Here is a 27028-nt window from a genome sequence, read left to right as displayed (position 1 = left end):
TTTCCACTATAAACTTGAGAAGTGAGTTTGTGCAGCCTAGTAAGTAAAGGTTGTTTCACAGGGGCAGAATATCCAGTCACAATCAACCAAAACCACAGCAAGCCTAATACATGTATCTTCCTGTATGGATACCCATATTTTACTATTGTTTCAGTTTCTTTTCTTTTATTACTCTGGAAGATAATTTGATTTGGATTGCACATCTTCTCACAGAAATTTTGAATCTTATGAATATAAAACTCATCGACTTGGCCCAATTTTATTTTAATCAGTTTTTCTGTTTTCTAATTCAGGATTAACTTCCAAGGATATATGCAGAGATTTAGTAGCAAGTGCAACAACGTGCACATTAAAATATGGAGAGTTTCAACAGCAACTTGAATTATGGTAACTACTGGATTTGTTTACAAAGACATCTATGAAAAGCATAACCTTTTGATATTTTTTTGAGTTTTTTTGGAAGTATCATGTGCTCCCAACAGAAAAAAATCATACAACAGTTGTTTAATGTCATGGAGGAAATCAGGGGCAACCATTGAGACTGAGAAATAAAGATATCAAAACTGTGTAAGGTAGTATCTGGCCAGGCATCTTTTCCCCTGGAGCCACCCCAATTGTACAGAAAGGCTCTCTGGCTCACATTCTGCTCAGAATGATGGCCACAACCTTTGCCTACACCCAAATCTCCCACCCTGTAGATACCAGGATCTTCACCTACCAATTGCATGTACCAATTCCAGTGTGGCCCCAACACCAACTTCTACTTCCAGAATCATTCTCCATACTTTGCTCCCTGGCCCCACTTGCTCCATCCAGTAAGTGGGACTACATTAGTCTTTCTGTTGCTTATAACAGAATATCTGAAACTGGGCAGTGTATAAAGAACTAAAATCTATTTCTTATAGTTTCGTATGTGGGAAGTCTAAAGTCCAGGGAATGCATCTGGTGAGGGCTTTGTTGGTGATGGCTCTACAGAGATGCAGAGTATCACATGGTGAAACGGCGAAGCAAGAGAGTTAACCTCCTCACTTACTCTCCTTTTAAAGCCATCAGAACCTTGCCCATTATTCCATGAATGGATCAATTCATTCACAAGGGTACAGTCCTCACTATCTAATCACCTTATCAAGGCCCCACCTTTCAATTATCATAATAGGATTTCCCACCCTCTTAACAGTGTCACAGGGGACTAAGGTTCTAGTACATGAACCTGTGGAGGACACATTCAACCCATATCATGGGACTGACCATGATGGGGCCCACATAAGGGAAAAAGAGAGGAGAGAAGAAGATGTCCTCTCCCCACCCTGGCCACTGGGAGCCAACAGGAGAGGCACCAGTGCTCTTGGAGAAGAAAGGAAAACAAGCCCCTCCCTGGGACACTCAGGAAAAGATCAGGCCTGTTTATATAAGGCTTATTGATCCTAGATCTGGAAGCTTCCCCAAGACACCCAGATTCCTGCTTTCATGACTACAGGGTTGTTTCCCTAAAGGCAGCAAGCAGGCAAACAGAGACCCTCATATGTCTTAAAATGGTTGAAAAGGGGTTGACGTTGGAGGTAGAGTTCAACCAGTAGTTGGCCTCAACCCACCTGCCCTCTAATCAGGTTCTTGACTCCACCACAGGAAAGAATTCAAGAGCAGAGTCACAGTAGAAAGTGAGAATAGATTTAATATAACAAATAAGAGATACAGATTTCGCAGAGAGTGTGGCATAGCTCCAGAGAATGAGCAGAGCCCACACCAAGTTTAATATAAAAGTAAGAAATACATACTTAAAATTCAGTACAGAGTGCAGGCTGGCTCTAGAGAATGAGCAGCTGCTTGCTGAAAGTTAAGTTTGATACAAAAAGAAAGAAATACCCACTCCACAGGCAGAGTGTGGGCTGACTCCAGGAGAGTGAGCAACAGCCCCACCTTTTGCTGGGATTCAGCTTTTACAGTTTTGCTATCTAATGAATACTCACTTAAGGGGGTTGTTCCCAGTTATGTAATATTAGTCTTGCACATGTTCAGTTGGTCTCTTTTTGGAGTATGTTCATTGGTCAAATCCCATCACATGCACCAGGTATATTCAAGAATATTCTGTGCTCTCCAGTACCTCTAGTAGAAGGTCATTCAGAACTCCACTTTACTGAGCATGCCCTGCCACCAGGGTTATGTAACCCCTCTCTACTGAGCATGCCCAGCCACGATTTGCATAAGCCAGCCTCCTGTGGTCTCATTTTCCCCATGTTGGTGCTGAAAATAGGTCTAACTGGCAACAGTAGCTTTCCTCTAGGGGAGGATCAAGAGGAGGGGCCTGAGACCTCAGGGAGTGCAGTGTCCAGAGGTGTGTCCTGAAATCAGAGCCCAGGGAAACTGAGTACCTCCTATATCAGGGTGAAATTACCCAAAGGACTAGTACTTGATCTCAGTATCTCCCTCCTCCTCTTCCACCCTACTTCCATATCAAATTGTCTTCTTGGGTGGGCCATCAACTCAGCAAAAAGGGAAACTCTATTGATTGCTAAAAATATCTGTTCTAAGTCTTTGTGGTAGGTAGAAAAATGTCCCTCAAAGATCCAAACCCTGATGCCCAGAACCTGTGAATATATTACTTTACAGGTCTTTGCAGATATGATTAAGGTTGTTGGCCTTCAGATGGGGAGATTATCCTGAATAATCTAGGTGTGCCCAATCTAATCACATGAGTCCTCAAAAGAGAACTTTTCCCAGCTGTGGTCAGAGAACCAGAGAGATGGCAGTGGCAGCATGAGAAGAACTCAACCTTCTGTTGCTGGCTTTGAAGATGGAGGAAGGAGGTCACAAAGCTGGAAAAGGCAAAGAAATGGATTCTCCTGAAGGGCCTCTGGAATGTACAGAAGTCTTGCCAGCAATTTGGTGTTAGTTCAGTGAGACTTGTGTCAGACTTCTGACCTAAAGAACTGCAAGATAATAATTTGTATTGTTTAAGCCAGCAAGGCTGTGGTGATTTGTCATAGCAGTGATAGAAAATTTATACAGTCTACATCACCACAAGCTTGGATTAGCACAATAGAAAATTTCCAATCTCTCCAGCCTCTAGTCTCTGGATCATTTTAGGAAATTTTACTCCACCAAACTCTTGTCAAATATCACTCTGCTCATTCTACTCCCCTGTTCAAAAGCCTACAAATAGCAATTTTCTCAAATTAAAAACCTCTGAACTTTGGAAGATCTGTGGTGCTCCCTTGGGGCCTGCCAAGAGGGGAAGATGGGAGACTTATGGCACCCTTCTCCCATTTTAATAGCAAAAGTTCTGCTTTAATTTCTTCTACATAGTGTACTTCAGAATAAAATAAAGTTTAAAGAATAGGTTTTGTTGTTTTAAAAGTATTTGACCTAATAGCATCAAATATAATTTCTCTGCCCAGTTTTTAAGTCCTGCATAATTTCACTCTAATCATCTAGTCTATTAACTCCTTTGGTCCTCAAAAGTAATCTTTCACATCAGTTAGAACAGTTTACTCATAAGACAGACCGTTATGTTCCTATTGGTACCCACACCCCTGACAGTGCAAATATGGAAGCTTAGAATCCCTCTCAGTCTTCTCTCACCTCAGGGAAAAGCTTTTTATTCACCTTAACGACTTTTTCCATCAAGAAACCAACCCAACTCCTCCAATCTCTCCCTGCTAGGTAAACTCTGCCTCCTTCACACCAGGCAGCATTTAATTACACACAGCTACAGGGAGTCACTGTGTATCCCAAGTGAATGCCTCTCCCATCTCATGGGTCACTTTCCTCAGCTTATTTAAGAGTCAATTGCTCTAAAGTCTAATTCTCCACTGTTGCCTGGTTTCTTTCTAGAACTACCCTCGACACCCAACCCCCCAACCTGGAGCCTCTGATCACTCCTATTGATTACTGAGGGGAATTTACAATTTCCCTTAATGTTGTAATCAAGAGGCTAAAACCAGAGGAGGTATGATTTTTGGAGAGTATACTCTCATTTTCTGATTTATCTCTTAAAATGCCACTGACCTTGTATGCAACATGCTTTAATGAAGGTTTGGGATAACTGAAAGGGATAATAATGTAGATTAAAAACAAAAATGGAAACAAAACATAAAGCTAGATGCTAAATTTGACTGCAAACCACCAGCTCAGTGATGACCACACAGCTACTGCCAGAAACACCCCAGGGTCCCGAGCTGGGGCAGTGGGGGACTGAGGGCTTCAGCCACACTGCCCTGATATGTGCATCCAGCCCAGAAACAACCAACCACCGCAGGAAACGCCCTGGTCTCCCCTGCAGGAATGAGGGGGGTGCCACAGGCCTCAACCACGCCCCATCCTCCTTCCTCCTTCTCCCACCCTATTTCCTTTCCCCTGCCTGTCTCCCCTTGACCTCCAACTGCTCCACAGCAACATCTTAGAATGTAAAAAAATAATATTAATAAATAAACTTTAAAAAATAAAAATAAAAAATAATAAATTTGACTGCAAACCAAGATCAAGGAGAAGTATTTTTAAAACTTAATAACAAGGTTTCCAATAGCTGTCAGCACTTCCTGAGGCTTGGTTCAACAGCTTGAACAATACGGCCCATTGCTCTTCCAGTAAATGTTATGTTGATTAAGATACCCAGGCTGGTTTGTTACTTACAAGCAAAAACTACTAATATATCCTTAAAAAAATAAAAATGGTTCTGTGGTTAGATGTTTAGGAAATGCTACACAGCACATAACCCCAGCTTAAAAATTCACAATGTTCATTAAAGACTCTGAACTGTGTTATAGGCGTCGGAAGAAATCACGCTCGGAGACCAAATGGAAAAGGAAAAAGAACTTTATTGCGGGCTGACAGGACTGCACCAGCCAATTCAGAGTGCAGTGGCGAGCCGTGTTTTTTACTTTTGGTTTTTAAAGCTGCAAGCGCAGCAACTTGATCGCCGGATCACCGCGCTAGGAGTTACTAGCCAATGCAAGCAAGCCAGCAGTACATAAGCTAATTTTGCGGTTAGCATGGCTCCTCCCAGCCCCTCCCACATTTTTCCGCCCGGGTTTTTCCCGCCTGAGTTTATACAAAACGGAGGGGTTATTTTAAATGGTGTCGGTCCTGTTCTCAGAAAAAGGACATTACTTCACCTGCAATACAGAAACTTTTTAACTGTTTAATCTATTGTTACCAAAGGTATGTGTCCCAAATTTCTTGAGTGTGAAACTCCTTTTAACATCCTACAGAACTAATATTTCACTTCAAGAAATACATGAATACAGTGCATGGAGGCAATCACATTGTTATCACAAAAGAATTTGTCATACTATTTTGGCCACATTCCATGTGGCATTTTATGAATCATCTGCATTACTGTATTGATCAGAAGTAAAAAGGATAATACATTTGTAGTACCCTTCTTAGGAATCCAGATTTTTTTCTTTACTTTCCCCTATTGTTCAGGGTATGGGAGGGTGAGATTAAACAAGTTTATAAAGAAGGGAAGGTCTTAATCAACAGGAAGAGACAGGAAACATCAGAAAGAAAGAATACGGCAGAGAAATACAGCTGAGAATTCTTGCTTTCCCTTGCTACTCTTCTCACCTCTCCTGAGTCAAACACATGGGGGAGAGGCATATTTGTTGCTTTCCTGGGAAATTTTCAAGCCCTTTAAAGAAGTTCCATGATACAATATATTCCCAAAGTGAAAATATTGCAAACAAATATGTGTTACATTGAGAAATAATTAAGACACTTGATCAAGGGTACATACTGATTTTCTTTAACAGTATTTTTAAAAAATCTTGATTCCTCTTATGGACTGAACGTTTGTGCCCTCACACCCCAAATTCCTATGATGAAATCCTAACCTTCAATGTGATGGTGGGGCCCTCGGGAGGTAATTAAGTTGAAATGAGGTCCTAAGGGTGGGAACCTAACCCAAGGAAAGACATGTGAAGACATAGCAGGAAGGTGGTTGTCTGCAAGCCAGGAAGAAAGCCCTCACCAGAATCCCACCATGATGGCACCCTGATCTTGGACTTCCAGCCTCTAGAACTATGAGAAAATTAATTTCTGTTGTTTAACTCAGTTTATGGTACTTTGTTATGGCAGCCCAAGATGACTATGACATAACTAAGACATGACTAAGTATTTAAATCTTGATTCTTTAGCTTTCACAAAATGAGTTAAAATGCTCCTAGTTCCCAAATTTCTGCTGCAATAATTGCAGCTTAGTGTCCCTCGTTTGCAACACAGATTTTCAGACATTAGTTGTTTCTCATGTTGGGTCCATATTCACCTTGGTTGTGGTTTAATCTAATTATAGACAAAAAAACATTGCTTGAGCTTCCAGCATCATACTTTAAATTTTAAGAGCCAAAGGTCGGATTGAAATGTTAGTGAATATTACTAAAGGTGACCCAAAAAGATTCTTTAGAGACATTGGTCAACAAAAGTTTCCAGGGTTTTCATTGCCAAATATGTTTAACAATAGTAATACACTAGATGGTTTACAAAGTGTCACGGCATTTGCCTGCTACACTGCCCTACTGATAAAAATAGTCAGTGTGCTGCAGTGAAACCAGTTCTGCTACTCCATTCAGATTGAACCACACAATTCATCTCCAATCAGGTATCAGTCAACTGGGAGGGCCTACATTACATGATCAATTTTCTAGTCCAATTATATACTCTTCAAAGATGAGAGAGGGAGATACAATATGAAAGAGATCATATGAGCCAGGAGAGACAGTGGAAGCCTAGAGCTGATTTAGTTCTTAAAGAGCTTTTCAGTTTAGTTCATCGAATCCCCTTCACCCTAACCCTATCCCCCTTGTTTAATTTTGCAATTAAAACTGTCAAATATGGGCCGGCCCGTGGCTCACTCGGGAGAGTGCGGTGCTGATAACACCAAGGCCACGGGTTCGGATCCTATATAGGGATGGCCGGTTTGCTCACTGGCTGAGCGTGGTGCTGACAACACCAAGCCAAGGGTTGAGATCCCCTTACCGGTCATCTTTAAAAAAAAAAAAAAAGAAAAGAAAAAAACTGTCAAATATATTAAGTTTCTTATTACTCAGAATTTCACTTTACATTCTACAGTAAATTTCAGCCTTTCAGTCCTGTTTAATTGTTGGTGGGGCATCTTTTGTGACTTACTTTAATGATCTCCATTCAGTTTAACTAAGAAACAAGCAGATATTCTGAATGTTGCCTGCTCTGTGATTATTCTTAATAAAATTGTTCCACAAATTTATTGGTAAGAACAAAGGCCCTGGCTCTGCTCCTACACTTAAGGTAATGAAGCCTCTAACATAATGGTCCAGCGTACACTAGTTTTGGTAAAGCTGGTACTATTGGTTAAACATGAAAGAATTCTTTCCAGGATGTTTTGACCCCAGCAGATTCGTTAGAAATAAATCCCCTAAAGGAGTGGTCCTTAACCAGAGGTGGGCAACAGAATCACCATGGAGATTCTGGGTAGTGAGTTTGTGGTGGGGTTTGGACGTGGGCATTTAATCAATTTCTCTAGGTGATTCTCTTGCGTATGCTGGCTCTTAAGCCATCTCCTTTTATTTTCTTTACTTCCTGAAAACGAATAGATGCTTTTAAATGAAATAACAATAGCCCTTCTCTGGACTATAATTACAGAAATTTTGCCCCTGGGTACTTCTACATTTACTGGCATAATTCAGAATCAGCTTTTGATGATGATTATGTCAGTTAAGAGAGACAGGGCATTCAGTGTATTAGAGTTAACTGTAGTTCTGACTTTGTGTGTTAAGTATTCGGATCCCCCTGAACTTTGTAGTACAGTGAAACAGTAATTTGCAAGTTAGTTCAAAGTAGTTTTACAGCAATAAATGCTTGTTTTGTTGATTAACTGCTAGCTCTTTGCCTGTTTATTTAACTGCCATTCAACTTAGTGTCAATCTATTGAGCTACTTGTATGCTTAAGATTCCCTGTGCTCATCTTATGAAATCAAAAGTCTACATATATTTATGTGACCTTTGCATTCTTCCCAAGAGCCTGGCAGACTTAGGTTTTATAAGTTATACACTAGTTCACTGTTTTCAAATTTGGTTCTATATACTCCTGGGGGAACACAAGACATTCCGGCAGGTATCCTGGTGGTATTCTGGACCAAAAAAGTTTTAAAAGTATAAACTTCCAGCTAGTCAACACACATGTGTACTTTTTACTGAAATTGATCTGCCTATATACCAGTTATTTTCATCTCTGCTATTGCAATTGCCCTTTTATAACAGATAGGCATAATTCTCATCTATCCCAATCCTGACTCTGGTGCTTTGTCCCATGGCGTAAAAACCTCTGGGCTTAAAACAAAGAAGCACTTGTAAACTTTGATGCCAGAACCCAAAGTATGGCTTCTGTCTTTTCTTGGCTTTTTCTTACACATATTTCTAGTAAGAGTGAACTATCGTATGATAAATGAAGTATTCTGGCCCACACTGGAATGTTCTGAATTCAGATATAGAATTGAGCAGTTATGGGGAATGATGACAATTTTCCATTAATAGTCTCACCTCTTCCATTCCTGAATGATTGTCAGCAAATACACTCCCTCTGTGGAAGAGTTCAAGAGTTTTGTTCAAACCCACAAAAATTGAGAAAGTTCATCTACTGGAGAACCTTTTTTTTTTCTTTTATTGAAGCATAATTGGTTATACATATTTGTGGCGTACAAAACTGACTATCAATAGTTGAGTACACTAGATGATGGTCAAGTCACAATAGTTACCTTATTCATCATTACAATATGTAATCATTCTTTGTGACTGTTAACCAATTTCTCATTAATTTCTCATTAACCTTCCTCCTTCTATCCTCCCCCTTTCCGCTTGTAATAACCACAGTTTGATTCTCTCCTTCTCGTTTTTCTTTCTTTCTCTTTATTATTTATTTGTTTATGTTAATTCAGCCCCCACTTATGAGTGAGGACATGAAGTATTTCTCTTTCTGTGCCTGAGTTATTTCACTTAATGTAATTTTCTCCAGGCTCATCCATGTTGTTGCAAATGCCAGAATTTCATTTTTTACAGCTAAGTAGTATTCCATTGTATATATATGCTACATTTTCCTTATCCAGTCATCCATAAGTGGACATTTAGGTTGGTTCCATAGCTGGTTACTGTAAATAGAACTGCTGTAAACATGGGAGTGCAGGTATCCCTTCAACATGATGATTTCTATTCCTTTGGGTATATACCCAGTAGTGGGATTGCTGGATTGTGTGTAGTTTTGTCTGTAGTTGTTTAAGGAAACTCCATACTGTTCTCCATAATGGTTGTATGAATTGACAGTCCCACCAAGAGTGCAGTAGAGGTCCCTTTTTGGAAAGCCTCTTCACAGGAGGTTTGGGTAAAAAGAGAATGATCCCAGATGGAAATTTGATATGCAGAAAGAAGAGCAAAGAATGTGATAAAAATGTGGGTAAACATTTTTTAAAATGACTATAAAAAGTAGTAATAATAATAATGCTTACTGAGATTAAAAGATACACTTAAAACACTAGACAGTAATATCATATATGTTAAAAGAAGGGTTAATGGAGTTAAAGCATTCTAAGTTTCTTGTGTTATCCAGGAGAAAGATATATAATAATTTTGATTAATTTTAGAATTTAGGCAGTGATAAATTAAGCATTCATGTTTTAATTTATTTGAAATAATTAAACCAGAGTATAAAATTAAATTAGTAGAGGTAACATTGAAGTAGAAAAATTTTAGTAAATTAAAAAAAAAAAAGAACATGTGAAAAGAACCCAAATTAAAATAGATTTAAATCTATCATGGAGCTTACATATTAGTGGCAGAAACACACAACTAGAATAAACATGTAATTTCATGTAGCAATATATGCTATGAAGAAAAATTAAATAGGTTAAAGCAATAGCTGGTGCCTAGCAGGAGGCTATTTTTAGATAAGGGAAGACCTGAGAGAAACAGAGGAGGTAAGTAAGACTACAAGGTTCTTTTATCTTGAGCAATGAGAGGTTGAGAATAGAAGAAGCAACCAGTAAGGCGGGAGGAAAAACAGAGTTTGGCCTAGGGAAGAAGTATTTCAAGAAGGAGGGCGTGATCAACCACGAATTAAGACTACAAACATCTGCCTCAGACCTGGAGAACAAAGCGAGTAGCAGACTGAATATTAAGATAGTCTCAACAGAGGACATAGAAACTTACAGAACATAGTGGCCAAGTGCAAAGATTCTGAAGTCATACTATCTGAAGTTGAAACGTGGCTTCACCTCTTTCTAGCTGTGAGCTGTGTGATCTTAGGCAAGTTATTTAACCGCTCTGTACTTTGGTTTCCCTGTCTGTAAAATGTGGATAATAAGAGCACTTGTTTCCTCTGGTTTTTGTGATTAAACAAGTTAATATTTTCAAAGCACCTAGAATATACCTGGCATAAAGTAATCACCATGCACATCTTTGTTAAAAGGAAAGAGAGAAATCCCTATAATGGCAAAGGTAGGAAAGACAACTTTGCTAGTAAAGTATTACCAACTTGCATGAAAAGATTCAGGTTGGCACTAGACTTAAGTAATTGAATTAATAAGCATGACTGATAGGATACCTATATTCTGATAAAGAAAACAGCATGAAATAAACTATTGTTGAAACATGTCTAGTTTTTCTTAACTGCAGTATTTTAAATTTAAGGTATATGCTCATATCAAGTTATATTTCCAATGTCATAGGGAAAGTTACTGGGTCAGAATTCTAACCTGTTACACTTTTCCAGCTCAATTATGGCCTTTTCTCTTTTCAGTCTAAAATAATCTCAGATAAAGAGTGACAATAGTAAACACTTCCTGTATCCAGATTAACTAAAGAAATCACAGAATACCTTCTTGGTGGTAGGTATTATAATAATCCAAACAAATCAGCTTTGTGTAAAACACTGAAGTAGGTTCTTTGAAGGATTCACGAAAGTTTTTAAGTTATTAATGTGAAAGATAAAATGCTTATATATATATATAAGATGATTACACAATGGGAGTTTATGCCTAAATGACTAATGAATGATAAAACAAGTGTTAAAAGAGATAAGATGCAGCAGAGGTCACTACTGGTTGAAAGTAAGTGTCATGAATGCAGAAAGATTTTTATCTGGGTGTAGGAAAAGGGAGTCATTACAATCATTACATTTTAGGATAAGCAAGGACTCAAATAATTTATCTCTCATAAGTACTTAAGCAAAATGAGGGCGTAAACGAAGCAGATACTAGATCCATAAAACCAGGACTCCAGTACAAGAGAGGGGCAAAGGGAAGTCTCAGGATGAAAGCTATTTAGTGGGATTAGAGTCACTAGCACAGACTGGAGAAAGATAATGACGGAAGGAGGTAGGAAGGCTCTAGGGGAAATATGGAACTAATAGGGGATTTAATGTGCTTCATTGTTTCATTTGGTGTGATACATGTTTGAGGTATTGGATCTACTACTGCTTTTGAAAGAAATAAAAAAGTTAAATTAAATACACCACCCACAAAAACAAATGGGAAAACAAGGCAGTTATTAACTTGAGGGGGGACATGTGTAAAAAAATGAAATTATAGTACATTACTAATAGATCTGCAACATAACCAGCGCCACTTTAGACTAGCACAAGTACAAAATGGCGCCACCCACCTCCTCCCCTCCCCTTCCCAAGAAGCCTCCCAACTTAGAAACAACTTTCGGGCTTCTGCATTGGTGCAGGTCTCCACCCAGTTACGTCAAACTAATGGTCCCTCCCCCCGAGTACATTTCACGTCCAAAAGCTAATATAAACTCTGGCAAACCCATTGTTGGGGTTTTCAGGGCAGCCCTGGGCCCTGTGCCACTCTGAGCACAGCCCAGCAGATTTCTTTCTTTAATAAAGCTTGAATGGTACCCGGCATCTTGGCTCACTTTCTTTCAATTACTTGTCTCAGCAGTGTGAGAAACGCCCTCACCTGTCCAAGACCAAAGGATGGACACGGAGACACGAGATATAGCAAAGCAAGACTTTAATTACGGCCTTGCCAGGTTCTGACGGGCAGGCACACGGATAAGGGCTGTAACAAGCAATTTATTTCCTAGTGCGCAAGTCCCTGCCCCCGCCTCCTCATTGGCTGAGAGTACTGCAGGGTGCACAATATTCCTGGATGATGTCTAAAATTACCCCAATTTACTACCCCCTTGTAGGAAATTTCTTTGTCTGAGGACTTAGTACAAGCCTGTGGAAAAAGGCCCACACAAAACCCTGTGAAAGGAGAAACATTAGGAAATGAAGAGAACAGTAAAGGGCTATTAACTCATTACCATCTCAAGGACAACTTTATATCCATTTGAAGTAAACAGTTAAGGGCTGGTAACTTATTACCATCTCAATGACAACTCTATCTATTCAGTGACACCCCCCACCCACCCACCCAAGGAATGGGCTGGACCTGAATTACTTCTGAAAATGAATCACTTAGATTATTTTCTTATAAGCAGTGAATGATATTTACATAGTCATGATAAGGTAAATATGAACTGCTTTCTTACCTATTCACTGTTAGAAAACTATTGGCAGAATGGGGAAGGGTGGGGGGTAAGAGACTTAAATCCTCAACTATCCTAATTCAGAAGATAATTTCTATGCCATTAAAAAAACCCCAGCAACATATAATCTAAAAAAAGAAGGTAAACTGCAGTAGAAAGAGCCAAAAACAGTTGGAAGTACTGCCCCTAAAGGGCAGTGGAGAAGAGGTGGAAGGGGTAGGGTAGGGACTAGGCCTTAAAAAAGCATTAGATGGAGACTTTGCTTAAAAATTAAAGGAGTGTAGAGAAAAATCAAGACTTTGAAGACTTTAAGTAATAATATACAGGGGTCTGACGGACTAGACAATGAGATCACTGCCATTCATTCATGTAACAAATATTTATCAGGCATTATTCTTTTTTTTAAAGATGACCGGTAAGGGGATCTTAACCCTTAACTTGGTGTTGTCAGCACTACGCTCTCCCAAGTGAGCTAACCGGCCATCCCTTTATAGGGATCCAAACCCGTGGCCTTGGTATTATCAGCACCACACTCTCCCAAGTGAGCCATGGGCTGGCCCTATCAGGCACCGTTCTGAGTCAGGCACTAAGTTAGACACCAGAAATACAAAGGTGAATGAAGGCATAAAGTCTTTGCCCTCCTAGAGCTTGTGTCTGCTAGAGCTAATAGACAATGAACAAGAAAATTGAAAGAAAGTGAGCCAAGATGCCAGGTACCATTCAAGCTTTATTAAAGGAAAAGAATCTGCCAGGCTGCGCTCAAAGTGGGGAACAGCCCGGGGCTGCTCTGAAAATGGAGGACAGCAGCAGGTTGTGGGGGTGGTAGAGCTTATAAAGTGTCCCAAGGGCTGGCTACCATCAAGGAGGGTCATTATGCTAATGTGGATTGGGGTGGAGAACTGCATCCTTGGTGAATCAAAAGGCGTTTCTGTTTAAGTCAGGAGGCTTCTCATAAAGGGGAGGGGAGGAGGTGGGCAGCGCCACTTTGTGCTTGGGCTTCTCTAAAGTGGCGCTGGTTATGTTGCAGATCTATTAAAAATAAATACAAAGAAGTATAGATTGTAGTAACAAGTGGTGTGAATAGAAAAAACCCTAATTACTGTGATATAAAATAGTGGTAAGGGGAAGACAGGGCAGCCACTTGAGTTGTTTGTCAGGGAAGGCCTCTGAGATTAACTAGAATTTGGGATATGAATCGAAAACTGAGGCAGAAAAGAGTCTGTCAAAAAGCCACTGTGGCCAGAAGTACCAGAGATGAGCGGGTTGATTGCTTAGGATGAGGTTAGAAAAGTGGCAGGGCTCAGATCATATTGCTACAGGTATAAATTTGGGGAGTCTTCAGGGTATAGATATTTGAAGCCACGGTTAGAGTATGTAAAGAGTACATTCCATCACCTCATCCAGATGAACTCCAACATCTACGAGTAGCCAGTGAAGATTGAAAGGCGAGGCCTGTAAGAAAAGGCCCAGCAAAGAACTCTGAAAACTTCAACAGCACCCTAACATTTTTACTTGTCACTCCTCTAAAATTGCTCTATAGCTTCTACCTATTTTGAAAATAAGTCATTACAATTTCGTTTTCAGACCTTTTGCGTCAGTTCCGGAGATAACTGGCGATACTTGTATCCAAGAAAAATCAATTTATAATACCCTAGAAAGTTAGTCATTCCCGCTGTACGTTGTTATACCACCGTGGCCCAGGATCTTCGTTCGAATCCTGGCCATCGGGTTCCCCCGTGTGCTTCCGTTGTCGTCATCCTTAGCGCCAGGATTTTAACTCAGGCATCCCTGCGGTTATCCTGACGACCCCCCTCCCCCTCCTTTAAGAATAAACAACACATCGTCTTGCATTCTCGGTGCCGTAAAGAAACCGAGCACGCTGTCTTGCCCACAGCCTAGGGAGCGGCGCGGGGCGCAGTGACTGTTACCGCCACCGTGATGCGGTTCCACCGCTTTGAAGGCCCCTGAGGTCAGAGCCTGGAGAGTCATGGCCACGGGCGGCGCCACTCCTGGTAAATCAGCCGAGGAGCAGGGCCCGGGCCTGACGGATATTCCCAGAAAATGGGGGCCGGGAAGAAGATGAGGGGTGAGGGCCGGAGGTAGCTGCAGTGGGGGAGGCAGAAATATGCCGGACGCCGAGGGCGCCGGGCTCCCGGGGACACAGGGCCTGCGCCGGCCCAGGGCGGCCGACGCACCGCCTCCGTGCGCCCCCCGTCAGACGGCGGCGACTGCTTCCGAGGTCACTGCGCGGCGTGCGTCCGGGGGTGCTGACGAGCCAACCAGCCCAGACCGCGGAGAAATGACTCCCGTCCGCCCTTGCCCCGCGTTCCGCTATTACTTCCTTCCGTCTTTGCTCCGCTTAGTGTTTCATGACGCGCGGAGCGCACAGCCGGGGGCTAGGGCCGGGGCCGCGGGACTCTCCCTGCCAGGCCCGCTCCTCGGCCACGCCCCGCGGGGCACCGCACCGCTCAGGATGCTCCGACCACTGTCCAGCACTAGCCCACTGAGCCGAGGCTGCTGCGGAGCCAGTAAAGTCGGGGGCCCAGGCCGGAGGGGCACGCTAAGGCGTGGGGTGCTAGAGGCCCGCCCGGCCCGGGTCCTGGGAGGAGAGTGGCGGCGAAGGGAACTTGCAGCGCTGCAGGAAGACCTCCGGCTCCCGGCGCAGGAGCGAGTCCATATGGGCCGCCTGATGGGGGTCGGGGGCTTTCTATTGTGTGGGTGCGAGGCCACCGAAGCTGCCCCCTACTTTGGCCCCCTGCGTTGAGTTTGCAAAGTTTAAAAAGTTGAAAAGGCTCAGTAGTTTCCGATCCCAAACCTGCTTTCCGAGAAGGGTTTCCAGCCCCAAATTTGAATCCCGCCTCCCCTCTTAGCCAGAACTGTGGGCTCGTCCGGGGGGCAGGGGGCCGGGCGGGGAGGAGTTGGCGGGAAATTTAAATCTCGGTGTGTTCCCTGCGCGCGCTTAATTCCGGGCTCTCTTGTTCCCGCGGCTGTCTCCTCTCGCGTCCTCGCTCTGCCATGCCCTGCTCTGAAGAGACCCCCGTCATTTCCCCCAGCAAGCGGGCTCGGCCTGCGGAGGAGGGCGGCATAAGGCTCCGCTTTGCCCGGCTCTCGGAACACGCCACGGCCCCGACCCGGGGGTCGGCGCGGGCCGCGGGCTATGACCTGTACAGGTGAGTGGGGACCTCTGAGCCCGAGCGAGCACCTTTTCCGAGTTTTAGAGCTCGAGGGCGTGTTAGCTTATATTCAGACCATCTGCGGCCACAGCTAGAAGCGTTCCGTAAGACGATTACGGAAGCAACCCCTTTTTGTATATATATAGTTTTTATGCTGCCTTTTTTATGTCGAAGTTCTTAGCTTTTTTTTTTTTTTTTAAGCATAAATCCAATAGGGATTTGGGCAAAGTATGCAGAATGGTAAATAAAGATCTGTAAGATGTTTACCAAGTCGTTATTTTGCTGAGTTTGTTGTACCCTTTTCAAGTGAAAGGTAGAGATGAATAAGGCTCAAGGAGCCTTCAAGCAGTGGCCTGAGGGTAATGCTGTGCTCAACAGAAAGAAAAGCCAAGGTGGAAGTATGACAGTATCTAAGGAGGATTAATGAAGGCTGCTTCTGCCTAAAAGGGTTAGTTCTCTATACACCCATTCGGCCCTAGAACCGGGAATTCCAGAAAGCGTCAGAAGATGAAAAGCAGAGATTCCAGTAATACTACCACCCTTTCATTTGTACAGAACTTTTTACCTGTACTAAAACCATATCCATATGCTATTTTAATCCTCACAACAATCCTGAAGTAGACAAGTGTTACTTTTTACAGATGAGGGAGTTCCTGAATTGATTTGCCCAAGGGCTTGAATGTAAGTAATAGAAATTTTTACCTTGAATTTGGTGTTTTTTTTCATTTGACTACTTTGCCCAGTTCTTAGATCCATTAAGGTAGGTGAAAAATGATGCCTGGAGGGAGCGTTTTGTTATGTGACTAAACCCCACACATTAGGATTTATTTTAAAGCATCACAGGTAAATCGAATGTGAGAACTACTGTTCTAAGTCATACAGGAGAAGGGGAGAAAAGAGTGTATGATAGAAACAGAAAAGAAAAAAAGAAAAGTGAGATATAGACTGTTGTAGCCAAAAGGGATATAGTACAGTTTCTCAATCTAAAGGGAAAAAGTTGAGCAATGTAGTTTAGGTTAGGCCCTTCCCAAGTATATGTCAGGGCACTGTCATGAGTCCTAGGGGAGACTTTTGTTTTAGATACTTTAAACATCCTCCTGATAAACACAGGTGACTTTCTATGTACTGAAATTGACATGAGAATAACTGATCTCTTTAATAAATTACAGCTTAACTATTTAAAGAGAAAATTCCAATGAAAGAAGTGGAAATATAGTACTGCTTTACCAGACTTACTTAAGGTCTCCAAAGTAACTTCCAGTTCTGCTCGTTGTAGAATTTTAAGTGTCTATCAAGGAGGATAGTAGCAGCATTTGCCAGGTGGATCTTAGAGAATCAATTCCTCAGCAATGTCCACCTCCAGACTGTTCACAGTGATCAGCCGTCTCCCTCAGCCAAGTGAAGTTCATGGCCATAGCTTGATAAGTTTGGTAAACTACCAAGCCAAGCATATGAGATGCCACACAGTTTTACCTTCTCCCCCATCCCTTTATTTTGTCCATCCATTTTCTCCTTCTGCAGATTTTTTTCCTAATCATATAGAGAATTGTTTTCAAAATGAAATGAATTAATATATATCGAAATCATTTAGAACTGTGCTTGGCACATAGTAGCAGATTAATAAATGTTAGCTATTATTAGCCATTATTTGCTCTTTTTTCTTGGTTCTTCATTTTCTTCTTTTCATATTGTGTTAGTGAAACATACCTTTTAAAAATCTATTTTTCTTCCTCCTCATGCTAATATGTATCTCTATATCCCAACAAAGTTTTGCTCAGGGGCAAAAACGTTTTACGATGTTGACATCCCTTCCCTCCACCAAAAAAATTTACTGAGAATTATTTTATCTAAAGCTGTCCTCTTTAATAATAAACTAAAAGAAAATAGCTACTTCTACTTTCTTTATAAATTTTTTTTTTTTAGGTGAATTGTAAATTCATCATAGCAAGATTGGTTATAGAAACCAAGGGTATGTGAGATATTTTATGAAATACGTTTAAAGCAATTCGATATGCTTGGTCACAGGGTAAGAAAATGTAAAAACAATATTATCAATAAATACCGGTTATTTTCTTTTAATATCATCTTAGTGCCTATGAATATACAATACCACCTATGGAGAAAGCCCTTGTCAAAACAGACATTCAGATTGCTCTTCCTTCAGGGTGTTACGGAAGAGTAGGTAAGTGATTTAAGGAACAGGTAACTGTGTCTTGCTCTTTTATATGTTCTTTCAAATTAGTTTCACTTGGGATAATAAGTGAAGGGATTTGTTTGGGCTGTGTCCTAAAATAAAGAAGTGCCATCTGGGATAGCAAATATAGCCATTTGAAAACCTCCATTTATATATCTGCTTTTGTGTCTGTCTTTTTTGCCTTTTTATTTCTGCCTCCTCACTGTGAGAAAAACTGAAAATTTAGGTGATTTTTTTAGCTGGAGCTTTTTCTGATGCTACTGTCAATTCTTCCTTCAGGGATTAGATGGCATATGAGATCAGATTTCTTTGTGAAGACAGTCATGAGAATGTAATATTTGTTGCATAGATAGAAAATTGAGAGGGGCTTAGAATGATGGCACATGGCATTTTATATTATGATAGTAAAACTTCTGACCCCTTTTGGTTCCACTTACCCTTTTCTATCCTCCTATGGTGTTGTAGTAAGGGATACAAAGTCTTTAGTGTTCTAAAAAGAAATGCATCATACTGGGAGGAGATAGGACAAAATGGAGTGTGTGTCAACTGGTTTTTACTGGATTTACTGATTTTACTGGAGCAGGTCAGTTGTCACTAGCGAGAGAGTTCAAAACTTCTTTTCAAGAGCATAAATACTTTTTGACTAACTTCAGAGTAAACATAAATGGGCAAATGAAACTGTGCCCCCCTCATCCTGGGAAAGAAGCCAGAGTAGCACTATCTTATTAGTCACAAGTGGGAAAACTGCTAATACTCCAGCCCTTAAAGGAAGAGCAAGATCCTTATCTCTTTTTGACAGCATTGACTGCATTTTTAAAGTTCTATGGGGGAAGGTCAGGAAATGGAGTGAAATAAATATCAAGGCAGGAAGAAGCAACATTTATTGACAAAGTGCCTGATTTAAATTATTCTGAAATAAAATACTGAAAGTTAGGATAGTTAATGATAGGCCTGATGCTTAAATCAGTAAGGATAAGGTGTAAACTTAGCTTTTAAGTTTTTCATTTTAAGGCTAAAAACATACTGGAATTGAATTTTTGAATTTTTTTCTTATTATGGTTAATGTGTTTCATACAGGCATGTCTTTTGACGTCTGAATCACGTGTGGGCATCCCAAGTTTTAGGCTAAGCTCAGCTACTGTTTGGTTAAGTTTGTTCCTCTCTCCTCTCTCCCTCTTCCCCTTTGTGGCCAAACTTCTTGAAAGAGCAATCTATGTTTGTTCCCAGTTGCTCACCTTTCAGTTCATTCCAGCATTCCATGTCCCATGTCTACAGTAATACAAATCCTCAATTGACTGAAGTTTTGTGGGAGTGACTTAAGTTGGTTTTAAGTTAAAACCTTGTCAAATTTTTCTAAACTAGTCTAACTTTGATAATATAGTATGATAAATATGTTCTTTAGTACAAAACCATCTGCTAAAGTTAAGTTGAAGATATAGATGTTATAGGAGAGTGATATGCTTATATTGCATCAATTACATCCAATATTGCCTCTGCCCCATAAAATAGCCAATGTCTCCTTTTTCGTTTTTTAGCTCCACGTTCTGGCTTGGCTGCCAAACACTTCATAGATGTAGGAGGTAATACATTTACTTTTTTATTCTGTCAATGTTTTTAAGTATTTACTTTGTCTTTCTTAAAAGGTAGTATTCAAATGACATTTTATTTTTATTTTCAAGAAAAGAAAATGATTTTTTGTGTGTCTTGCCTCTTTAGAAATGTCCGTGTCTGAAGTAATAAACAATTATGAGATAGTTTCAAATACAGCTTGATAATGTGTAATTTTAAAATGACCATTATGTAAAGTGCATGTTATTTTACTAATAGGCTAAATTGGCACTGACAGATGGGTTTTTTGCCTTGGTGAAGGGATAATCTGCATTTAGTTCAAGAATGACTATTCTTAGAGGAAAGCTTATTTTGATAAGGGGAGGAAAAGCTTTTATGTCATTATTTTAAGGAATCATAGTTTGCTTAATAATTAAGTAATAATTATTTTAAATTTCTAGAAAATGTAGGTCTACCTTGTAAGAATATTCTTACCTCCTTAAGAGAGCCATCTATGCTTGGCAAAACATAACAAGAGAATCTTTCCCTAAAGTCAGAAGGGAAAACACTGTGCTTCCTATCTGAATTTCTTGCCAAGAAAATCCTTAGTGGCACCCATTTTCTTTATAACAAAGCCTTATTCATGTCTCCCAATGTTAACAACTTCCTCATGTGGCCTCTCTTCACAAAGAAGCCCCAGTGTCCTCTGCTAGTCACTCTTGCTGTAGAATTTCTAACCACCCCCTTACAGTAAGGAAATTCTCACCTTCCTGATAAGGTTCCCTTGCTTTGGATCTCCTACTAGTGGAGCACAGACCCCCTGATGCAGTCCCCATGTCCTGACCCTTCTTGTTCCTCATCAATAGTGAGTGCTTCACTAAGACATCTTGGCCCTCAGATAAATGGATATGCTACATTTCCCTCCTCTGACCATTTTTATCGAGGTTTTTTAACAGATGAGGAAACTGTCTCAAAGATGAGCCCAGGATGATACATGTTGAAAACTGGAATCTGTCCATGTGATTCTAGCCTCCTTGTTCTTTCCACTGCAGTTAAGTGCTGAAGCTTACCCTGCCCTGTCTCCCTCACTAACCAAGCCCGGTCCTAAATTAGCTCAACATGTGCCACTGCAGAGTTTAAGCAGGGGATGAGGCCTGGCTATCCCAGACCTGCCCATGAGTCTACCATTTTGGAAGGGTCTGGTGTCTCCCCATGATGTCACTAGGTGGTGCTGTGGGGCAAGACGGAGCCCAAAAGTAGTTCTTTCTTAGGGACTAAAGAGAGTTTAGTTTCACAAAGCAGGGATTGACATTGACAGCCCACTCTGGGGTTGAGGATTCCCTGGGCTCAGTAAGTTATGCTTGATTTTCAAAAATACTTTTACAAGGTTAATTATGGCCAGTATGGACTATAACTTAAGGACATAAAAAATTGTATATATTTTAAAGAAAACTTGAAATGGTTGTGAAAAGAATGGAGACTTTGAAGTAACAATTGGATTTAGGTCCCAGCTCTCACTGGCTAGCTAGTTGTTACTTAACCTTTCTGATTCTCAGTTTCCTCATTTGTACAATGGATATTAGTGTGTCTGCCTCTGAGGGGCAGGAGGATTAAATAGTAATGTATGTAAAGCATTTAAAGCATTTAACACAGTGCTTGGCACTTATTAGACTTGTAAATTATCATTTCTGTCCTCTATGGACTTCACAGATTTTTTTTATTTAGAAACTTTTTTTTTTTTTTTTTTTTTTACTTTGTTACTAATTTTTGCTCTATTTGAAACAACCCTCTGGAAAAAAATTCATGTAGAAGAAATAGAAATTTAGTTTGCCTGGTGGTTGGTATGGTGTTATTCATAAAATCACATTGTGGTATGTTCTTGGATGAAGAGTATTTTAAAAATGTCTCTTAGGCACCAATTTATCACAGTTGGCAACAGTTTTTATTTCTGAGGAGGTGTGTTGTTAGAAATCCCAGCCTGTAAATAAGGGTCAAAGGGAGAAGTTGAGTATGCAGAATTCCATTCAGAATTCACATCTGGTTGGTGTGGATAGTTTTTACTAAAGAAGGTTTCCAACAAATGACATGCCAAAGTCTTGACACAGTAAAACTTTTGCCTGAAGTCAGTTAGGCACTGCCAGTTCCAATGCATGATTTTTCCAGTGATAACTTCAAGATACTGAAGAAAAATATCTCTGATGTTCAACTTATATCCCTTATGCAGAGAAAGAATACGTCTTGGGTTTTTCTTGGAAGTCAAATGGCATCGGGTAGTAAATGAACTTGGAATTATTGAACTTTTTATACTGTTGGCATTCATACTAAAAAATGTATTAATTAAGAGCCTTTTTTTTCTTCCAAACATTTTTATTGACTTCAGACGACTTCATTTCTTTTATTAGTGAAAGGCTTTTCACATCTTTGTCTCCCAACGTAAAATCTTGGTAAATCACCTGGCCCTACAGAATTCCAGACACTCTACTATTTGAGTACTTCTGATAGGACTACATTACAGATATAGAGCAGAGGCGTTTACAAAAAGGGAGTGTTTTTATATGGTAGAAAATATCTTACAGTCAAAAAACAAATATTTGCAACTCATGAAAAAGGACAGATAAGGAAAAAAATCATAAAATATAGAAGACATGCAAATGTCCAACAAATATGTCAGTGGGGAAAAGCCCAGCCTCATTAGTCCTCGGGGAAATGCAAAGTAAAGCAATGAGATACCATATTTCACTCATTTTATTGGCCAGAATTTAAAAGATTACTACCATCTCGTATTGGCAAGGATTTTGGAAATGGGCATTCTCAAATATTGCCAATGGAAGTTTGAATGGCTATACGTTTTTTGTAAAGTTATCTGTCAATAGCCTTTAAAATTGAAAACATGTATACCCTTTAACCCAAAAAAGTGCTTTTTGGAACCGATTTGATAAAAAGCAAAATGAACCAGAGTATATGAGAAGGGCTGCTTTGTTTATTATATTAAAAATGTGAAAGCAACCTGAATATTTGATATTATGTAAAAACATAAATATATAAAAATAATGGTACTGTATTTCCTTGCCTTGTATCTAAATCTGTATATTAATCTCAGGGTGCCTGAAACTTTAAATGGAAAAAAAATTAGAGTAATTTGTAAAGTGTATTACTGTAATATTGGCTGCCTTAGGGGGAGGTAAGGGAATATTATTAGCTTTTACTTTATTTGTATTTGTATTGCTTAGGTAATTTTTAAGTTTTCTAATAAAGTAGAAACAAAAGAGTTAAGAGTCAGTCCACAGTGTCTTTCTCTAATTCATTTGAGATAGATGAATTACTAGTCTGTACCTCAAAATCTCCCAGCATGGAAATTCCTTCTGTGGTCATTCGTTCTAGGATAGGATAACATCTTACGCTAAGGGGTTTCTTCATTAAATCTAATTGTTCTGTTCCACAGTTTAAAACTTTCTCCATAATAACAATATGGAAAACAGCTGGTTCCATCTTTATATCAATTATTTTCATAAATATTAAGGACTAAATTAATGGTCAACTGGCAGTGGGGAAAGAAAGCAGGGTTTAGTATTTTTTGAACTGGTCAAAGTTTTGTTGCTGTACAACTAGAAAAAAATAGACTTTCCTTTATTCTAGACATGGAATGAGGTGGTTTTGCTGCTTTTCATTCCACTTTTATACTCACCCTTCTCCTCACTGTTGAAAATCTACTTTATCTTTAATTCAAACGTGTAAAAGTGTTGCATCAGGATCCCTTGAAGAACTTAAATTTCAGTTTCACATGTCCCTAGTAATTCATTCATAACGCACATGGTTCATTTAAACTTCTACTGTAATCCACTGGAAAAATAAAATGTTGGTTTTTCTGAGTATTTTTCCCCATGGTGGAATTAAGAGTTTGCTTTTTCTTTTTCCTATGTGAGAAAATTGAAAGGATATACTTAGGAATTATGCTTTTTCTAAAAAGAAAAACTTTTTTCAGTTGATCTTCAAATAATTAGGAGTATAGCCAACTAGTATTAGTACTCATTATTGAGATAAATGCCTGATTTTTTTTAAATTTCCTTTTTTTTTTTTTTTTTTTGCTTCAAAAGGGTTTTGTTTCGTTTTGTTTTTTAGCATATAAGGTGTTAATAAGGAGAATATGTAGAATGGCTATATCCAGTTAGGTGCACATGAATTCTATCTACTTTAAATTGGGAAGAAAAATTAATATATATTACAGGAAATTGTGGGGGAGGTTGGGAAGTGACTGCTAATAGGTTACTAGGTAGGGGCTTTCTTTTTGGACTAATGAAAATGTTCTAAAATTGATTGTGGTGATGGTTGCACAACTCTGAGTATACTATAAACCATTAAATTGTACACTTTAAATTGATGAATTGTATGGTATGTGAATTATATCTCAATATAAAAGAAGGAAATGAGAAAGCCTGGTGCACTTATATTATCTGTGCTTGTGTTTATGGAAATATTTTTAATTCTTGGCCCAAAGATAAGTGCTAGCAAGTCTGGTAAATGTAGCTCTCTCTCTGGGCCATGGCAGGGACCTGGCTCAAGTCTCTCCTGCAAAGATCTACTGCCCCTGTGTTTATAATCGCAAACAGGTACTTATTAGTAAGCTTATGTGCTATTGTCTTCTGAGAGATCATGCTTTAAGAAAGGATGGTGGTTTAAATTAAGAGGATGGGAAGAATATGAATTGAAAAATTCAGCTTTTTTACTACAAAAATGGAATGTTCTGACATTTGCAAGATTGCTGCTTAACAATGTTAGCGTTGACTTATTCCACTGAAGATCTTCAGGCTTTTTGACATTTTTACTTATTACTCAGTCGTATATCAATCTGGTTATTAGTGGGAAGCTACTACCAGGAAAAGCCTTTCAAATCCAAATCATAATTTTATCCTAGTCTTTTTGACAAGTGTGCAGTGGATAGATAGTAGGTTAGAGATAATAATTGCTACTCCAAGCTTAAAGTAGGAAATTGTCACCATTTGATAAGGGTGACAGGTTGGAAAAATGGGACTCATTTTCTAAATTCCTATTCGCATTTCAGTAATATCATTATTTAGTTTTGAGGCTTTATATAGTACCAGGGCAAGATTCACTTATTCAGTCATAAGGATAAAAATCTTAGAGCTATATAGGAATGATTTTGAGATAATTTTACACCCCTAGTGTTCTGATAGCATAAATTAAGATGATACAATTTTTCTTTCCTCCAGCTGGTGTCATAGATGAAGATTACAGAGGAAATGTTGGTGTTGTACTGTTTAATTTCGGCAAAGAAATATTTGAAGGTATGTTAAATACATACATTCATATAAATGTAATGAATTTTTTGAGTTAGTATGTGTGAATAATACTCTAATTCTCATTGAATAAGGCAGGATATGGAGATGCAACAATAAAATATCAGTAATAAACTGTTTTGCTTTTTTTCTTTGAAGTCAAAAAGGGTGATCGAATTGCACAGCTTATTTGTGAACGGATTTTTTATCCAGAAATAGAAGAAGTTCGAGTAAGTATCATAAAAGCCAAATAAAGAATGAATGCTATAACATATTAAGTGAAGGAAAAAAAATACAGTGTTGAGGATTTAATATGCTATTTGTAACTAAATAGTAGTATATATGACTGGTCCTATTTTAAGCAAAATTAAAATTTTAGTTTTAGAATTTATGAAAATGCTTTTCATGTAGATATTATGTAACATTACTTTGAATAACAAATTATTTAAATATACTGTGAAGTTCCAATATTTCCTTAGCCTTTTTGAAAATTATTCAATATTCTAATTTATAAAGCTTTTTTTAAATTTAATTTTCTTTTTTTTTGTAAACTCTCTTTTGAAAAGATATAGCAAGAATGTGTTATATTAGTAGCTGGAGATAACTGAATGAACAAGGCTCTAAAATTAACTATGTGACTACCACCTTTCTGTCTTTCAGATTTTAGATGACACTGAAAGGGGTTCAGGAGGTTTTGGTTCCACTGGAAAGAATTAAAATTTATGCAAGAATAGAAAATGAGAAAACGTCCTTTTTAAAAAAAATAATAAATAAAGGGTTTTTGCTTAAAGTGTTTTGGTGCTTTGCACTTTTGTAAACTTAATAGCTTTAACTTCTAAAAATATTTTGTTATGATCAGGGAAAGGTCCTCTGTTGGGATCACATAGAAACTTACTTTCTTGTGTTTTTCTGCAATTGATGGCTGTATGTAAATCTGCTTTGTGGTAACCTGATACAAATAGTGTCTTTTTTAAATTAAGTGTACATCTGTTGCAGATACAACTATCAGCTACAGATACAAAAAAGCTATATTATTTAATTCAATAAATGATATCCCTTCAGCAACTTATTTTGTTTTAATTGCTTTATAAATTGTAAGCAATGCTTTTTATTCAATAAACTTGAATTCTTTTATAGATACAAATTATTGGATAAACTGAACTGAAAGGTAAATAAAAAGGAGGTTAAAGTTATTCCTTGTTCTTTCCTTCTCTTTATTGATCTAAATTTTTTTTAAAACATCTTAAATTTCTGTGTGAAGGTGAAATGAAGAGAATCTTTTATTTATTTATTATCTTCCTTTTTGTAGAGGTTTGGCTAGGTAGAGGTATGTTTGTAAAGAGAGGTGTAACTTGGGAATTTCCAGTTGGTTTGGTGCTCTAAATTTCAGTCTGTCAGGCAAATTGTTCTAGTTGTAGTTATATAAGTTCCTTCACTGAAATAGCAATAATAGGCTGTGTCCAAGAAAATACACAATTTAATAGGGATAAAATAAATGCAATAATGTATACTTGGGCCAGTGGGTGTTACATAGCTTGAGTAAATAAGTATAAGCAGCATTTCATTGCAAATATAGGGCTGATTCTGTGGATTAGCTTGATTAATATCTATTGCAACTTTCTGCTAGTGTGCTTTTCTTTACTGTATTTCCCAGATTTCTTTGCACAGGGTTTTGGGTGTCACTTAGGTTTTGTCAGTCAGATACACTGTGAGCCTCCCAAGCATTCTTTTGAGGTTGTGGGTTATACAGATCAAGTGCTGCTGGAGCAGGCAGCTCTCTTGGTTGCTCACTTCCTGGAAGCACAGGCCAGACTTTTTTACTATACTTTTTGTGATTCTCTAGGCCAATCATCAGGAAGAACTGAAAATCATGACAGTTCAGGAATATTGAATCTTCTCTTCATGAACATGGGATGCCTCTCTAAAATTTTTAATTTATTTTTATTGAGATACATTTCATATACCATAAAATTCGCCCTTTTAAAGTGCAGTCATTGCTTTTTACTGTATTCAGAGATGTGCAACCATCAGCATAACCTATTTCTAGACTATCACACCACGAAGAGACGTATATCCATTAGTAGTCACTCCTCCACCGTCCCCTAGCCAATGGCAACTAAAAATCTATTTTCTGTCTTTCATATTTTCTGTTACGTACATTTAATGTACAATAAGATGGTACTTCAAAAAGCTTGTGGAAAATAGAGTTAAAAGATAACATGAATCTTTCCATGAACTTTTTGAAGTACTCTTGTATGTAGTCATTAGTGTCCGGCTTCTTTCATCTAGCATAACGTTTTCAAGGTTCATTCATGTTT

At 38.9% G+C, this 27028-nt stretch overlaps 1 protein-coding gene across 2 annotated transcripts; it reads left to right on the top strand.

Annotated features, from left to right (window-relative positions):
* The first annotated feature begins 14769 nt into the window (after nucleotides 1–14769).
* DUT (deoxyuridine triphosphatase) lies at nucleotides 14770–25768 on the top strand. 2 transcript variants are annotated; one of them, XM_063091334.1, is made up of 7 exons: nucleotides 14770–15029; nucleotides 15533–15671; nucleotides 17765–17856; nucleotides 19404–19448; nucleotides 24645–24719; nucleotides 24870–24940; nucleotides 25371–25768. In XM_063091334.1, the coding sequence occupies exons 1-7, from the start codon at nucleotides 14801–14803 to the stop codon at nucleotides 25425–25427; spliced, it is 708 nt and encodes a 235-aa protein (XP_062947404.1). In that variant the 5' UTR covers nucleotides 14770–14800; the 3' UTR covers nucleotides 25428–25768. The 2 variants fall into 2 exon arrangements, with proteins under 2 accessions (XP_062947404.1, XP_062947405.1); XM_063091335.1 differs by lacking the exon at nucleotides 19404–19448.
* The last annotated feature ends 1260 nt before the right edge of the window (nucleotides 25769–27028 follow it).

The sequence above is a fragment of the Cynocephalus volans genome, chromosome 3 (assembly GCF_027409185.1).
Source record: "Cynocephalus volans isolate mCynVol1 chromosome 3, mCynVol1.pri, whole genome shotgun sequence".
NCBI classification, from domain to species: Eukaryota; Metazoa; Chordata; class Mammalia; order Dermoptera; family Cynocephalidae; genus Cynocephalus; species Cynocephalus volans.
Note: the sequence above shows the minus strand (reverse complement) of the source record. Positions and strands in the feature narration are given on the sequence as shown.